At 40.3% G+C, this 17,129-nt stretch overlaps 1 protein-coding gene across 8 annotated transcripts in view; it reads left to right on the top strand.

The window, feature by feature from the left end:
* The window catches only part of MGAT4A (alpha-1,3-mannosyl-glycoprotein 4-beta-N-acetylglucosaminyltransferase A), an 86,245-nt gene that overhangs the window by 61,050 nt on the left and 8,066 nt on the right, over positions 1–17,129 (top strand). For all 8 annotated transcript variants that reach the window (XM_079111333.1, XM_079111332.1, XM_079111334.1 and 5 more), the window contains 6 exons: positions 1,185–1,231; positions 2,918–3,031; positions 3,926–4,001; positions 14,214–14,328; positions 15,368–15,498; positions 17,015–17,122. In XM_079111333.1, the coding sequence (XP_078967459.1) occupies positions 1,185–1,231; positions 2,918–3,031; positions 3,926–4,001; positions 14,214–14,328; positions 15,368–15,498; positions 17,015–17,122 (591 nt within the window). The remainder of the gene's footprint in view (positions 1–1,184; positions 1,232–2,917; positions 3,032–3,925; positions 4,002–14,213; positions 14,329–15,367; positions 15,499–17,014; positions 17,123–17,129) is intronic.

Below are 17,129 nucleotides of genomic sequence, written 5' to 3'. Positions count from 1 at the left end.
AAGGTCCGTCCTCTTGTAGCACGTATCAGTCTGGCTCTTAATTTTTTTTCTTTAAAATTTTAATTTTACTTAACCAGGATGAACACTTGATTCTTAGGGAAAAATGCTATATCTTTTTTTGCTTCTTATGTCTTTCTTCTTTCCTTTTCAAACATGCTGTCCCCTAGAATATGCATACCATTTTAGGTTCACACTTATTCTCAGAATTGGGTAATAATACTACCTTTTAAAAAGCCCTATATGCCTTTTGAAAAGATAGCAAGAAAAATTGTTCTCCTAAAGTAATCAAGCCCTAAGAGCTCAGTGACCACCTGTCTTTGCTGCCAACCAGTGGGAGAGAGGCAAGGGGGTGTCCACCAGAGACCTGGGTTGGCTTGGCAGGTGTATCTGGGTCTGTCAGAGGCGTGACTTCCTTTGCAGGAGTCTCCGAGCAACCAGCATGTCTCTGCACTGCATGATTTTCAGTGATGTTATTTAAACTTGTCATCTCTGGGGTCTAATTTTTCTCCCACTTTTTTTTTTTTTTTAAATAAAATAGGAAACTTAAACTCAGAGAAGTAACTTATTTCAGATGATACAGTCCGTAGCCACAGAGGCAAATCTTTTTTTTTCCAAATTTGAAAAAGTCTTTATTAAGCCTTGTGTGTAACTTTTATAATGTCACCAAAGTCATTTAAATGCTTGGTTTCCTTACTTGGATACACATAGAGATTAACTCCAGCCTCTCATACTACATAAAGCTGCTCTGGAGATCGAATGAAGTATCAAATGCTGCTGCAATATTTATCAGAGAGGCAAATCTTGAACCTAAGTTTTAAGATTCCAAATGGAAAAGTCTTTCCCAACAGTAGGCTGTGTCTGTGGTGCCTCTGCCCACTACTCAGGGTCTGGATGCTTCAAGAGAAGTAGGAATGGTTTTTGTGTCATTTTTATGGTGAATTGAGTGTAGACAATTGAAAATAATAAAAACTTACAAATCTGCTGTTTGAAGTAATTAATGATATTGAATAGCACAATAATACAGTAAAATACAGAAATGCAAATCCCTTGTCTGAAAGTTTAATGTTTCTGATGCATGTTTTATTATTTGCCTAATTTTGAGTTTAGTATTGAAAGTTTAATAAAAAATATAAAAAGATTAAATAAAAATATGAATTTAGGTATGATTTTTTTTTCTTCCCCAGACAGATATTGATTATGTACACAGTGTTGTGGCCAACCTGGAGAAAGAGTAAGTCCTTTTTAATTAGGAAATGGAAATATTTCAGTTAACTGCTGTCTTTGGCTTTTTGGTGAAATGAAACACCTGCCTTGATAGTTAATTTCTCTCTGGAGATGATCATTCATTAGACCACCCACCATTGTCTTTTACGTTGTTATAAAGCAGGTGTATATAAGTCCATTTATCTGATGGAATAAATTGGTGTATTTCAGTGTAGAAGAGATTTGAATGTCATATGTGTAACACTATCAAATAAATACTTGTTCTTGGAGGCAGTGAATGTAACCTTAAGAGATTATTTAAATCTTTCACCCTCTGTTTGACAGCCAGAATTTTTTGCTGTCGTGGCATATATTCAGGTAGCCATTTCAGACCTTAGTCCTGAGCTGTGTCTGAATCTGATCCTGTTGTATGCAGGGCATATATAGCAGGTCATAGGTGGAAAGCTTAGTAGGTTTCACAGATTATTAAAAATACTAAGGCAATATTCTAAAAACTAATAATGATACAAAAATTAGTCTTGACATAGGTTTCTTCATAGAATTGTATCTATTTTAAAAAAGACAGAAGTCACAATTATTCTCTAGCGCTCTATTTAAAATAATCTGACACTTTGTTGAAATGCTAAACCTGGAGATTTAAAAAATACTATGCATAGTTCAGGATTAAATTGTCATTTGTCAGATTTTTTTCAAGTGCTAAAGTTCTTGGTATTCTTTATAGAAATGCATTTTAGTATGTGGACTCCTAAAATGAAGAAACAGGGCAGTAAATAATGATCCTTTCCCTTCCCCATAGACCACATGGGCAGGTGTGTGTCGGGATTGTGAGTGATTCTGTTGATTGACTTCTTCCTCAATGTGCAGGAAAACCAAGGCCAGAAAAAAAAGTACAGTTAAGCACTAAGAGCATTTGTGCAAAGGCAGGTAGTTACATAAGCATTCTCTGGAGATTTGCAAAAAAACACAATGAGGAAGAATGCAAATGTGGAGAAATTACATTTGTGTCAGTGCAGACTGATTGAAAACTTCAGAAAAGGGTTTCTCAAGCTCAGCACTGTTAGCATTTGTGGTGAGATAACTCTGTTGTCAGGGCTGACCCGTGCAGACTGTTTAACAGGTATCTTTAGTAGTATTCCCCACAGTCACAAGTCAGAATGCCTCCAGACATTGCTCAGTGTCCTCGGAAGGATAAAATCACCCCCAGGTGAGAAGCACTCGGCTGGAGTAACAGTCTATAACTCACAACTAAAAGCTTCCAGAATTGAAGAACTTTGAATTTTGCACAAGTGTATATATTATGATATATACTCAAATTAATCTGTTTGCTTTTCTTTAATTCCCTACTTTCAGTGATACCTTGATGTCTTTTTTAAAAATAATTCCAATTACCTGTAGGAATGTGAGGCCTGCACTTCTCCTGGGCTCTGTCACTCTAAGGGTCGGCATTTTACACTATTTTTTTTTATGCATTAAGAACAAGAACAACAAAACCCCAAACCTTGTGCTACTAGAAAAACCTGTGTTTTCAATAAATAAACTCAGTGATAAGCAATTCATATTGCACATTGTGACTGTCACATTATTCCTGCTACACATGCTTCTGATGTGTTTTTTGTAAAACATGCTAAATTGAACATTAAGATAAATAAATCTCCCAGAGCTTCAATAATTGAGCTTACCTTTCTCATGGCAGATTTTCTAAAGAAATCAGTTCTGGCTTGGTGGAAGTGATATCACCCCCTGAAAGCTATTACCCTGACTTGACAAACCTAAAGGAGACATTTGGAGACTCGAAAGAAAGAGTGAGGTGAGCCGAGTGTCCTTGAAAGTCTTCCGTTCTGTGAGTGTGGTAGTTAATAAATATAGTTCCTGTTCATCAAAGCTGCAAAACTTTTAGGACTGGATTTGCTGAAATATTCTAGGTTATCTCCTGAAACCCAGGGCAGCTTGTGAGATGTGTTCTGGAAAAGTTTTCTTATGAGCTTTTAGTTTACTGTGTTTTCCTTAAACTGGCTTTTGGAACCACTTCTGTTACTCATTTTTAGTGTGTTTCTACAGGCTGCCAGGAATTCACTGAACAGTTTAAATATTCTACATTTAAATATTTTTAGCATTAAATATATATGTATTTGTACCTGTGTTCCATACCTATTTTTAAATCTGTACCTATATGTAAAACACAGTCCTAAGCACCACAGTTCCCCAAAATATGATTTTTCTAAGGATTAGTTCATCAAGACATTCAGATGTTACTTGACCATTTCCTGTGGTCAAGGAAGTTTGGAAAATATTGGATTAAATTTTTTTTTTCTTGGGTTGTGGGTGTAGCTCAGTGACCTGCCTAGCATCCATGATGCCTGGGTTTGATCCCCAGCATGGTTAAAAAAAAAATTTTTTTTTCCCCCAGGAAAGTCTTTGCTGTTAGATGTTTTAGTGCCTCTTACATACTAGCCTGACTCCAGGAGAGGAATATGTGCACGTGTTTCCCAAATTTACTTGTCCTAAGATTCCTTTTTTCTTTAGGACATCTTGAAGATTAGTGTTCTTAGGAATATATTTGATAAAGCCTGCATTAGAGAAAAGAGAATTTTCTTTGTCTCTTTATCCTGTGTTATAATAGACACTTGAGGTTTATACATTTAATCTTACTTTGTTGAATTTCAGTCTGATTCCTAACCTATTTTGAAACTATTTGTTTCAGATGGAGAACAAAGCAAAACCTAGATTACTGTTTTCTCATGATGTATGCTCAGGAGAAGGGCATATATTACATTCAGGTAAGTGACTTTTCCTTTAATGTTTTTCATGCTTCTAAAGAAAAGTGTTATCAAGGGTATATATTCATTAAAACAGGAGGTCGGCAAGCACAGCCCTCCTCATACCTGTGTGGTCCTGACATACCTCAGAGCAGCAGGCTCCCCCATGATGACAGAGAACATGGACTCTGGGGTTCCCCGTGTGCAGTGAGTGTGGACCCAGCTCCCATGTGAGGAGCAGACCTGTGCGGCTTCCTCTCTTCTCCCATTCCTCCATCCTCTCTCTCCTGCCTCTCTTCAATGTTAAAAAGAACTATATCTCATTATTTGGCAATTTTAAAGAATTTCTATACAATTTTTTGAGTGGTCTCATGGTAGAGTAAGTCTTCTTGAAGGCAGTTACATTTATATTGAAGATAATAAAGTTGATATTTAATTCTAATGGCTTCATTTTTTTTTTTTTTTAAAGCATTATGGCCCTAATGCTACAAGTAGAGGAATCCTGTGATGTTGTGGGGTTTGTGTTAACCTAGTAGGCAACAACCTAAAGAATTTCTTTCAAATCTCCGTTTCTTTCATATCTCATTCTCCTTAATGATAAGGTTAATTTCTTTAACCAAAGGGAGCTCACTCCTTGTTCAAAATGCAAATACTCTGAAGAAGCATTCCACACTAAACCTGGCTGCTGTTATTTTTCTCTATAAAATTTTATCAGGTTCCTTCTGGCAAGGAGATTTTGATGAGGATGGCAAGCAGAGATTCTCATTCTTAAATCGGAAAGGAAGTGATGGTGGGTGGGGTAGGAAGAGAGAAGGAACCAGCCTGGCCTCCCCTGGGAGGCCTCCCCTGGGGTAGGACTGTCTCCCGGGATGTCTGGCTGTGGCAGAAGCCTAAGATCATTGACATCGAGTGCAGGAAGGTTTGCTTTAGCTCATGGTTTTGAAGGGGCCAGTCCATGGTCAGTCGGCCTGATGCTTCTGACCAGTGGCGAGGCGGATGTCGTGGTGGGAGCATGTAGAGGAGCCCTCTGCTCACCTCCTGGCCAGAGATGGAGAGAGGAACGAGTTATAAGGAATTTTCTATGTGTACAAGAGAGAGGAGGAGGAGGAGTCTGCGGCCCCACAGTGCAGCCTGAAGCCACCCACCAGGCCCTACCACCCCCTCTGAGCAGCACTTCTCTGGGGATCAAGCCTTGTGGGGACATCAAGACTCACACCGTAGCACTCTGCTGCATTCAACATGATTCACTCTTGGCTCATGAAGAACTGTGAATGATAAATACAACTAGATACAACATCGTGTGTTAACAGTATCTGAGTTTTGTGTGTTAAAACATGATATCCAGATTTAGACAAGTCTTACTTTACTTTCAAAATAGTAAAGAAAGCATTTCATTTATTTATTTTTATTTCTGATACCAGGGATTGAACCCAGGGGCCCTTAATCACTGAGCCACATCCCCAGCCTTTTCTTATATTTTATTAGAGACGAGGCCTCGCTGAGTCTCTAATAAAAGGCTTTTTAACAGGTGACTTTGATTACAGGTGTGCACCACCATGCCCGGCTAGCGTTTTATTTTTATACATCCTATATTACTGTTGAACTTGGTTGTTTTGTTCTAGGGCCAGTGTGTATATTCATACATTATAGTTAAGAACTTGACGTAGGGAAATTTAAAGTGTCCCTATGTTGCTTTTAAATTTTATTTTCACTTTCTCTCCTAGGAGAGAATTAATGGAAACTTATTGCTTTTGTGTGTGTGTGTGTGTAGTGCGTGCTTACAGTGCTGTCGTTGTTTACAGTTCGTGCTTCATACTTGGTACATCATTTAATACAAGCCCTTTTTTCTTTTGTGGTAAAAACACATACTGTTAAATTTACAGTCTAAACCTTCCCTGAGTGTCCAGTTCAGTAGTGTGAAGTATTTTTGCATTGTCTTGCAGCAGCTTTCTTGAGCCTTTTCGTCTTGCAGGGCCTATCCAGCAGACATCAGTTCACTCTCCCACTCCGTGCCCTGGTCATGCCTTCCACCTGTTTCTCAGGCTCTGACTATTCTAGGGGCTGCACACGAGTGGAGTCAGGGTCTCTGTCCTTTTGTGGCTGGCTTGTTTTGCTTAGCACAGTGTCCTTGAGGGTCATGCATCTTGCAGTGAGTAACAGGGAGTCCTTCTGCTTTCCAGCTGTGTGATGCTCCACTGTGTGTCTGAGCCACATTTTCACGTCAGTTCATCTGTTGGGCTGCTCTCAGCTCTGGTTATTGTGAAGGATGCCTTGGTGAACTTGAGCGTGCGTCTCCATGGTCTGCTTGAATTCTTTTGGATGTACACCTTCAAACGGGTTGCTGCTGGTTTTTTGAGGAACCTCTGTAGTGTCTTCCACAGTGGTGTGCCAGTGCCCATTCCTGCCAGCATGGCAGGGCTCCGTTTTCTCTGCTTCCTCGCCAACACTTGTTCATCTTCTTTTAGCGTTGGTCATCCTCATGGGGGTGTGGTCGCTTCTGATTGTGGTTTTGGTTTTCTTTTCCTTCATAATGCATGATGTTGAGTATCACCTGATGTGCTGGGTTTTCCATTTGGATGTCATCTTTGAACACGTAGTTATTTAAATCTTTTGTCCATTTTCAGCTGGGTTATTTGATTTTTCCTTGTTGACATTCCTTTAAAAAAAATTTGAGTTCTAATTTCCAAATATCTTTCCAGTTTGATTGTGGAGTTTTACTGTGTTAATTTTTTTCCTTTGACACACAAAAGTTTCTATTTACTGTAGTCTCATGTGTCCATATTTGCTTTTTTGTCTACACTTCTGATGCCATATCCAAAGCCTTGTAGCTCAATCCAACATCCTAAAGCTTTCCCCTATGTCTTCTTTTAGGAGTTTTGTAATTTTAGCTCCTTGGTTGAAGCCAAGTTAATTTTTTGCATGTGGTATAAAGTTTGGGTCCAGCTTCATTTGTTTGCATGTGAATATCCACTTTTCCCAGAATTGTTTGTTGAAAAGACTTTTCCTCATTGTACATTCCTGACACCTTTGTGGAAAATTATCTGGCCACATATGCAATGATGTATTTGAGTTCCCTATTCCGTCTGATGGGGTGTCCAGGTAGGTGGACAGGTCTGTCTTTATGGCAGTACCGGGTCGACTTGATCGCCGTCGCTTTGAAATCAGGAAGGATGAGGGCCTCCTGCTCCGCTTTTTCCAGATTGGCTATTTGGAATCCTTTGAGATTCTTTATGACTATTAAGATTTTTTTTCTATTTCTGTGAAAAATCTCGTGAGGATTTTGGTGGGGATCGTGTAAGGTGTAGATTGCTGTGTGTGACATGGGCATTTTAATGTTGTCTCGCCATCCAGGAGTACATGGGTGTCTTTCCTTTGTTTCTTTTAGTAATGTTCGGTAGTTTTCATTCCAGAGTTCTTCTACCTTCTTTTTTAGGTTTATTCTCAAGTGTTTTATCCTTTTTGATGCTGTAGGAAATGGGATTGTTTTCTTAATATTTTTTTTTTACTTTGGTCATTGTTGCTAGACAGAAATATGATTGATTTTTGTGTGTTGAATATTTTATCCTGAAACTTCTGGAATCATTTATTTGTAGTAGTTTTTAATGTATTCTTTAGATTTTTCTTTATATAAAATCATGTCATCTGTGAATAATGCTAGGTGTACTTCTTTTCTAATTTGAATGCCTGTTTCCTCCTCTTGTCGAAATGGTCTAGCTAGTGTGACTGATTGTGATGAGAGTGGGCTCCTGTTCTGGGTTCTGATCTCAAGGTAAGGTGTTTGAAAGTGTTCCCACTGCTTCAGTTCCGGGGAGAAGTTCAAGACATATCTGTGATAATTCTTAGCAGAATTCTTAAGTTCTCTGGTCCTGAGCTTTTCTTTGCTGGGAGATTTTCTTTTAGATTTATTTATTTTATTTTTTATTATTACTGCTTTAATCTCCTTGTTATAAGTGTGTTCAGATTTTTATTTCTCCATGATCAGTCTTGATAGGCTGTGTTTCTAGGGATTTATCTATCTATCCTAGGTTATCCAATTTTTTGGCCCATAATCATTACTAGTAGTCTTTTATAACCCTTGCCTCAGGTTAATGCCCGTTTCGTTTCTCCTCTCCCGTCCCACATCCCCTTCCTCATCACCTCCCTCTTCCTCCTCCTCCTCCCTCTTTCTCTCTCTCTCTCCATCCTCCTCCCTCCTCCATTTCCTCCCCACGTCCTCTCCTGCTGACGGTCTTCCTGTGTTGCCCAGGCCGACCTCCTGCCTCAGCCTCCCCGTAGCTCTCCTTCGTATTTCTGATTTTAATCATTGGAGTCTTCTCTTTTTTTGTTTAGTCACTCAAGTCAAAGTTTCATCAGTTTTGTTGATCCTTTAACAAATCCTCGCTGCCCTCTTTTGTGTTTCATTGCTTTTTATGCGGCTGTGCCGTGACTCCTTTCTCATCCCCGTAGCGTGTCTGTGTTTGCTTTGTGGTGTCATCGCCGTCACAGAACCTCTTAAAGCCATAAGTTTATTTAAAACTGATAATGATTTAACTTCAGTATGAAATTTATGCTTCTTTACATCTGTCTCCCTGCCTTTGTTATAGTTTGTACCAATTACCTCTTTTTATATTGCTTATCAACAATAGATTTATAATTACTTTTACACTTTTGGTTTTCAAAGTTCTGTGTAAGATTTAAAATGACCTGCTTTACTAAACTACAGGATTCTATATTTGTATATTTAGTTTTGCCAGGGAGTTTTATATTTTCGTAGTATTTGTTGCTATTTATCATTCTTTTAAAAAAAATTTTTGTAGTTGTAGATGGGCAAAATGCCTTTATTTGATTTGATTGTCGTATGCGGTGCTAAGGATCAAACCCAGTGCTTCATACATGCTAGGCAAGCACTGTGCCACTGAGCTACAGCCCCACCTGTTATCATTCTTTCACTTCAAGTTGAAGGACTTCCTTCAATAAGACAACTGGTGATGAACTCACTCAGCTGAACTTCTCTCGAGTAACAGCTTTGCCAGGTGTGTTGTTCTTGTTTGATCGGTTATTTTGGTTTCAGCATTTTGAACATACCATCTTACTCCCTTCTAGCTTGCAGGGGTTCTTCTCAGAAGTCTTCTGACACTAATAGGAACTTCCTTGTATGTGATGGGTCACTTTTCTCGCCCTGCTTGCAAGACTTTTTCTTTGACTTTGACAGCTTTACTGTGGTAGAGCCATGGTACTGGAGCTCTACCTAGCGCCTGTCTGTGGTACTGCAGCCTCTGGTGCTAATGGACAGCCTTTGTTCTTGGCCCCTAATGTGGGCCTCTATACAAGCCCCTGCTTTGATTTAGACAAGATAGAAACCAGTCTCTTGAGATGTATCCCTAAAAAAATCTAAGACATTGGATAAGTATCCACTCCTTTCTTGCCCCAGGGAGAATCAGAAGTTGGGAGTTCTTTGCAGTCACACTGCACCATGCCCAAGGGAGGGCTTTGGTTTTGTTTGCACTAATTTTAAATCTGTCTCTCTCTGGCAGAGGAGGCAGATTTTGGAGAGAGTCCCTGTCTGACTGTCTTGCTAATGTCTAAATTAACCCTCCTGTAGTGACAGGATCATACTGTCTGATAACCTGTTTTGTTGTCACTTAGCATCTAGAGATACCTTGTAATGCCAGTAAGGATAGATCGGTGTGATTTTTAATCATTTCTTGAAGTATCATTATTCACATGTCATAATTACCTTATTGTTGGTCATTTAGACTGTTTCTAAATTTTCAGCTGTTCCTAAGATGAATTCATGAATTTTCTTAAAATTATTGTATGTGCCCCAAAATTGTGCCTCAGGAAAGAGGAAGTTGCTTTATATTCAGTCTTTACAGTCTTAAATTATGTAGAATTCTGTTAATGAGGTCAGATGACCTCCCTACAGAATATTAGTGGCAAAAACATCTTAGCTTAAAGAGTCCTCAGATATGTTAGTTCTGAATGTGAAGGAAAGAGGTCACCTGGGAAGATCTGGACTATTAGGATGAAGGTTGAGGAAGCAAAGGAATTTATTCCAGACCTTGCTGTGATCCCCTAGGGAAGTGGCTTCACGGTTATAGGAATGGGGAATGTCATACTCGAGACTTTGAGAGGCTTCCTTTAAAAGCCAGTGGAGTTGAGGGTTACTTAGCACCACCGAGGACATACACCTGAGGGGTCAGGGAATGCCAGCTGTCCTGGTGTTAGGCCTGCAGCTCAGAATGAAGCTCAGCACGTGGTGTCATTCCTGGTTCACACAGTGCTTCACTGCAGGCAACTCGAGGACGTGTCTTCTGGAAGACTGTTAAATGGCTCAGGCACTTCATGGGATGCCATGTTCTCCTGGGCCTCACCTGTCAGGTGGCCCCCATAGCGATGCTGAGGTTAGCAGGGTGTTCTGTGTGCCTGCCTCATCTCCAGAAGCTTCCCAGGATCCACTCTGCTGGTGGTTTCAGTCTCCATTGATGATTTCGTTCTAGATTATTTATTAGAGGTTCCCAAGTGGTAATTTTCTACTTTTGTAATTTCTGATATTCCCTGAATCTGAAGTTTTCTATGAAGAATTTTCTTTCCTCAGCTAGTTGGTTACCTTGAAAAATAGTTCATGGAAAAAAAAAAAGGCAGAAAAATACTTGGTTCTCTCTTCTTATTAATTTTATTCTTATTGATGCTCACCTTGGTACACCACGGTGATGAAGAGCCTCAGATGGCTCTGGTTTCCTTTCTGTGAGTCCAGATCTTCCATCACTTCCTTGGCTGGCCCTTCTTACGTGTCTCCTGTCCCAGATCTGAAATCAGTCACTGTCAGGTGCCCTGCTCCTCTCAGAGGCATGTGATGGCCAAGAACACGAACTGGGCCTTGAGATGCTGGTTGCTGTTGTGTTGTCTCTGCTTCAAGGACTTTGAGCAAGGAAGAAAGAAACTCCACGAGTTTGTATTGATATTCCAGTTCAGATATGATTATAGGGTTTTTATTTAATTTGATTTTATACCTCTTTCTTTTTCTCTTACACTGAAAGTCTTGGTTTGTAATAACATGATTGATCCTGGTAATTTTTTTGCTCTCTGTATAAAATCGTTTCTAGAATGATTTCAAAATGTCAATAACAATATCACTACTAACAATAAGACCACCAAGTGCAGTTTAAACTTTCTTTGTGCTTTCTTCCCTGTAGAATAAATTGTGATATAGATATATAGTCAGTGTGTGGTGTGTGGAAGTCACCTGAAAAGTTCTTTATTCTGTGTGACTATACCACCAACTTGATATGAAGCCACTTCTATTTATTTGGCTTATATTTAGTTTTTAGGGGATTCTTTTTCTTCTTTTTAGTTACATAGAACTTGGCATTCCAAAATCAAAACTTCTATAATGGAAGGTATGGTCACCAACACTTCACTTTTATCCCTGACCCTTTACCCTGGTTCCTCCCTCCTGCATGGGTGCCCACCACTAGTTTTTAGTTTCTCCTTAATAGCTTTTAAAAAACTAAACAGATCTGTCTATATGACATTCCTCCTCTCTGGAATCACATTTGCATACTGTAAAACCGTAGTTTGCTCTTGTTTTGAGCCTCCCTCTGTAAACTCAGTCACGGTTGAGGCTTGTTGGTCTTCACTGTGGCTCCTGCCATGATGAGACACTGATGTCCACCAGCAACCTGCCGTGGGCCTTCAGAGCAGCAGTATTTGCACTGCCCCCAAACTGCAGGTCACTCAGATGTGCTTTAGCAGGTGGCTTACTGGTGGTACATCCTACATCGTTACCATAGAATACTAAACTAACAGACTCAAACTGGTGGTCCACAGCTTGGATCTCAGGGAATTGTTTGGAGTGAGGAAGCCAGTCTCAGAGGTTACGTAGCTGTGATTGCGATTACATAGTGCTCTCAAGGGGACAGAGCCTGAGTGGGGAGCAGCCCCTGGGAGCCAGGTTAGGAAGGTGGGCAGGTCAGGGAGGCAGCCAGCCACGGGTAGTAGAAGATAGTGGGCGTCCTTGCAATGCATGTTTTCTGTATCCTTCCTCTGGTGCTGGTCACATTAAGCCACATGTGCAGTAAAGCTCATAGAGCTAAATACACAAAACTGTGCATGAGACTGTGACATTTGAATACTTAGAGTGATGTGGTCTTCTGTGTTGGAGGGTGTCATGTTGGGGAACTGGGTGAAGGGCATTTAGCACCTCACTGTATTGTTTCGTACACCTGCATGTGAATCTTAAAAACTTTTAAAAACTGTGGACTAGTTTGAGATACGAGAGTGGATCAAAGCAGTTTTTTCTAATTTAACACTTCAAATGTGAATTTGAATATGTGTGGAAACCAAAATTAGTCTACTTGTTTTGCATAGACCTTTAGACTGACCTAGAAGGAGGGATCCTCTCTCCTCTGGGCATAGCCAGACCGGGTTTAGGTGTGAGTGGAGGTGTCTCTTCCAGAAAGCAGGGATTACTGCCTGTGGCTCTGTGTTCTGCCTGCCTTCTCTCCAGCCTCAGTGCTGAGGACGTAAAGCATGTCTTTCCTGTTTAATGATGTGCCCAGGACTCATCACAGTGTCCAGAGCATAGCAGAAGCTCAGGGAGTAGTTGGCAAGCCCATCAGTAGCATATCTTTCCAAATACTACTGTTTCTTCACAGATAGGAAGAAGAAACCTGCAGCATTATGTACGTGAAAAATCAAACACTAAGACAACTATCACTCAGGCAATGAGATGGCGACTGAAATCAGAAAAGGAAAAATCCTCTTAGGGTATCAAATGTGTCTGTGGCTTTAATATTTGAAGAAGGGCTGGGGAGGTAGCTCAGCGGTAGAGTGCTTGCCTAGCTTGCTCAAGGCCCTGGGGCGTACCTTTCTGTATGCCCGTCTCTGTCATTTCCCTGTGGACAGGTAAACACTCCAGGCACAGAGAGCACATGACATTGGCAGAGCCTAGGGGAAACTAGCGCTCTGTGAATTGCCACAGCTCTCAAAAGTATTTTCTTTTTCGGTGCTGGGGATCGAACCCAGGGCCTTGTGCTTCCAATGTACAAGCACTCTGCCGACTGAGCATCTCCCCAGACCTCTCAAAGTATTTTGTAGGTGTTTATTAATATAAAAGGAACTTTAAGGAATCTGTCCTGCAGAAATGAAATACACTAACTTGCAGGTGTAAGCGTATTTATTGCAGCATTGTGCGAATGAAAGACAGCAAACAACTTGAATGTCTGCTTATGAACAGGGAAGAGCTGAATAAATCATGGGACACTGTTCAATTGAATGACTTAAGTAGATGTTTATTAACCTGGTAAGACACTCATGGTGTATTTAGAAAAATGTCAGTTTCATGGCATGATCCCTTTTTATAAAACAAACAAGGGGTGATACATTAGTCAGCTTTCCATTACTGTAAGAAATACCAGAGACAATTAACTTAGAAAGAGAAAAGGTTACATCTGGCTCAGTGTCAGAAGTTTCAGTCCATGGTAGCTTGGCCCTGTTGGCTATGGGCTTGTGGCAAGGTACAACATCATGGTGGAAAGTGTGTAGGGGAGAAAAACTGTTGACCACATGGCAGCCAGGTAGCAGAGGGGAGAGATGAAGGGTTCATGTCCTAATAGCCCCTTTGGGGGCACACCCCAATAACCTGATTCCTTCCACCAGCCCCCTCCTAAAGGCTTCCCTACCTCCTGATGCTGCCATGGGCTAGGGACCAGGTCTTCAACACATGGACCCTTGGGACATTTGTAGATCCAAACTCCAGCAGATGGGAACCTCATATATTGATCTGTATGTGCATTCAGAAGGTGCCAAATGGATGTACACCCAACTTTTCACATTGGTTAACTAGCGCAGTAAGGGTAGAGAAGGCACGCTGCTAGCTTTTCTTTGACTTTATACTAAAAGCAAAAAAAAAAATTTAGTAGGACTGAAAAACTAATTTATCTTTGAAAGGGGGGAAAATAGTGTGAAATCTTTGACATCATAAAAGGACCAGAAGGGAGCCATTGACAGGTGGGATTGTTATTCCCATAGTAAAGGAGCAGTTTAGTTGACCTGTGGTGTGTGTCTTCTATTTTATTTTCTGAATTCACTTAGTAAAGTCTTTTTTTTTTTTTTTTTTTTTTTATTTCCCTTGCTTTTGACCATTGTTTTCTTGACTTTTCTGATGAATGTGTACTTGAGTTTTTCCATAATAATGTTCTATGGGCATCTTTATTTTTTGATTTATTAATATGATTGTTCAATTTTCTCTAGCTTGAAGATGACATTATTGTCAAACAGAATTATTTTAATACTATAAAAAACTTTGCACTTCAACTTTCTTCCGAGGAATGGATGATTCTAGAATTTTCCCAGCTGGGCTTCATTGGTAAGAAAAGTATAAGATTTATCTGCTTTTCAAAAAGTAACTGACTCTCAGAATCAAGCCAGTTGCTTTTTTTGGTTTTTTTGGTCCTAAAGCTGCCTTATCCCCCTGTGGGAATGGATTGCTTTTGAGCACACACACTTCTTCGTATGAAAAGATGAAGGTCAGTCAGCCCCAAGTAGAATCTAGAGGGTCTAAGGTGCAATATCTAGAGACCAACACTGTGGCAGCCTGGGTCCTAGAGCACGTCTGGTGTCTTGTCTTGACACCAGCAGTTCCTTTGTCACCCCAGGGTTGGCATTCAGAGAGCATTCCTATGTGCGTCCCTGATATTTCCGTAGAGTACGTGAAGTGCTCATTCAGTGACTGCTTTTTATTCACTTTCTTTAATTAACTGCTTATGGTGCTCATTTAAAGACCTTTTAGGGCTAATATTCCTAAATTAGCCAATGAAGAGACTGTGTTTCAAGCTGAAGACTTGAAGGAAATTTGCATGCTGTTAAAAAGTACTGAGAAGAGACATTTTACTTCCTGTTACTTTAGGAAGTTAGACATGTTAGAGCCTGGGCCTCTGGCCTTGTTGGTCATTCAGCTCAGAACTCATTTTAAGATTCAAAAGCATCTTGTAAAGGTTTTATTAAAAGCACAATTAGGAGTTCTCCTCGCCCTTTTTCTTTTTAATCTTGTGTTTATTGATTTAGACCATTTTCTTTTTACCTAAACCTCTCTTATTCCTTTCTTTATAGGAAGAATCTTAGTAAGACATGAAAGAAGACTGACTTGCTCTTTGAATCCATTGAGCCCGTAGTGATAGATGTTGTGATAATGTCAGGAGATCACTACTTCTGTTCACACCCGGGTGACAGCTTGAGCAAGTAGATGCCTAGCTAGAGGGAGTTTGTCTGTTCTTGACGGTGCGAGTGGGAGACGTGGGGATCTGTAGCCGAGAGCACAAGCTTCCATGTACTTATGTTCAGATTTCACTTGCGATTTCGGTGACCTGTTTCTTTAGTGCAGCTATTGACGGGAAGTATCCTTTCAGGTAAGATGTTTCAAGCGCCAGACCTTACTCTGATCGTGGAATTCATATTTATGTTCTATAAGGAGAAACCCATCGATTGGCTTCTGGACCACATTCTCTGGGTCAAAGTCTGCAACCCTGAAAAAGATGCAGTGAGTTAATTCTGCGGGAGGCAGGAGGCGGGAGGGAGCTGCTGTTCTCAATGGACGTGGCTTGTGGCTTTCGTGGAGCCAGGCTGGATGCGGCAGCTGGGAGGAGGTGGGATTTCCATGCATGTTTCCAGTGCCCCTCGTCTTTCTCAAATCGGTGAAAAATTCCAATGTTGCAATGACTAAAATATTGGGAAACCCCTTGAAGCAGAGAGGCCTCTCACAGGACACCGGCCTTTCTCTGAATTGCTGGTAAATCTTAGTGTGTCTTGAGGCTCTGGTGTTCTGTTATTGGCTGTCCTGTGGGTGTTTCCGTTTGTTTTCTTCTTATTCTCTGCCAACTCTTATTTTCCAAATACTTTGGGGACAAATCAGACTCTTAATACGGCTGGAATAAGGAATAAGATAGAAGTAATACCTTGTGCCAAAATAATAAGAGTACTTGCGGTGTCTGACTGCCCTCAACAGCAGTGTGCTTGCCTTTGGGAGATAAGTAAGTGATGCTTCTGTTGCTCAGCAAATTACCTCCAAAATTCCTAATATAAAAAGCAAATAGTTATATTTCCTTGTTCAATTTGATTTATACCTCTGGGGGAATAATTCATTCAACTTTTTTTTGGGGGGGGGAGGTGCAGGGGATCGAACCCAGGGCCTTGTGCTTACAAGGCAAGCACACTACTGACTGAGCTATCTCCCCAGCCCCTCATTCAACTTTTTATGTGGTGTAAGCATAAACAAAACATAAACACGACAGAATTCTTACCAATTTTAACACATAATAACGGGTGAATAGTCTAAGCCCCTAGCGCTAGAGGGTTGCTTCAGGCCTGTGTCCTGTGGTAGTCTGATCATCCTATAGACCAGTTTTCAGGGTTCTGCCTTCTGGGGTTCCTGAGGTGGTGTTGCACCCTCTTTGTTTAGCAAAACAAGAATTAAAAACACCAAAGAAATAAATTCTAGAGCAAATCATGGAACACAGAGAAGTAGCAGAGTATCTGTGAACTTTCTAACAATAGTTCAGCATATAAATTGATCTGAACAAATCACTTTTAAGATATAGGCCCTAACATTTTCTGGGTGACTTGCAGGATTTTTTATTGTAGGACACAAAGCTGTCGCCACCTTCACCCTACCAAAAAGTTGTGCCTCTTATCTTGCAAATTCTTGATTATATTATCAAATTTAAAGATATTTCACATATTTAAATTGAACATAGTTGGTGCATTTTAACCTTCAAAATTAAATCTTCATTGACCTGCCTTGAAGGGTGATTGAAACCAAACCCTCTGCTCTCTGGGCTTATTGTTGCCATTTTTAAAACTCATATCACGGCCATTTGCCAAGTGGGGCAGATCTCTTAGTACCTCAGAGGCCCCTAAAAATCACAAGCTTTGGAATTGTGACTGAAGTCATGTCGTCTTTTCAGTATTCTTCTGAAGGACTTCTCATTTTTTCAGATAAGGACAAGATTTCACTTTATCATGTAACAATAGCATTTTTTTTTTTTTTAACTATTTAGAAACATTGTGATAGGCAGAAGGCAAATCTGCGCATTCGCTTCCGACCCTCCCTCTTCCAGCATGTGGGTCTGCATTCGTCCCTGTCGGGAAAAATCCAGAAACTCACGGTTAGTA

This window comes from Sciurus vulgaris, assembly GCF_902686455.1.
Source record: "Sciurus vulgaris genome assembly, chromosome: 14".
In the NCBI taxonomy this organism is placed as follows: domain Eukaryota; kingdom Metazoa; phylum Chordata; class Mammalia; order Rodentia; family Sciuridae; genus Sciurus; species Sciurus vulgaris.
The sequence above is the reverse complement of the archived record's forward strand: the minus strand, read 5'-3'. Positions and strand labels throughout refer to the sequence as shown.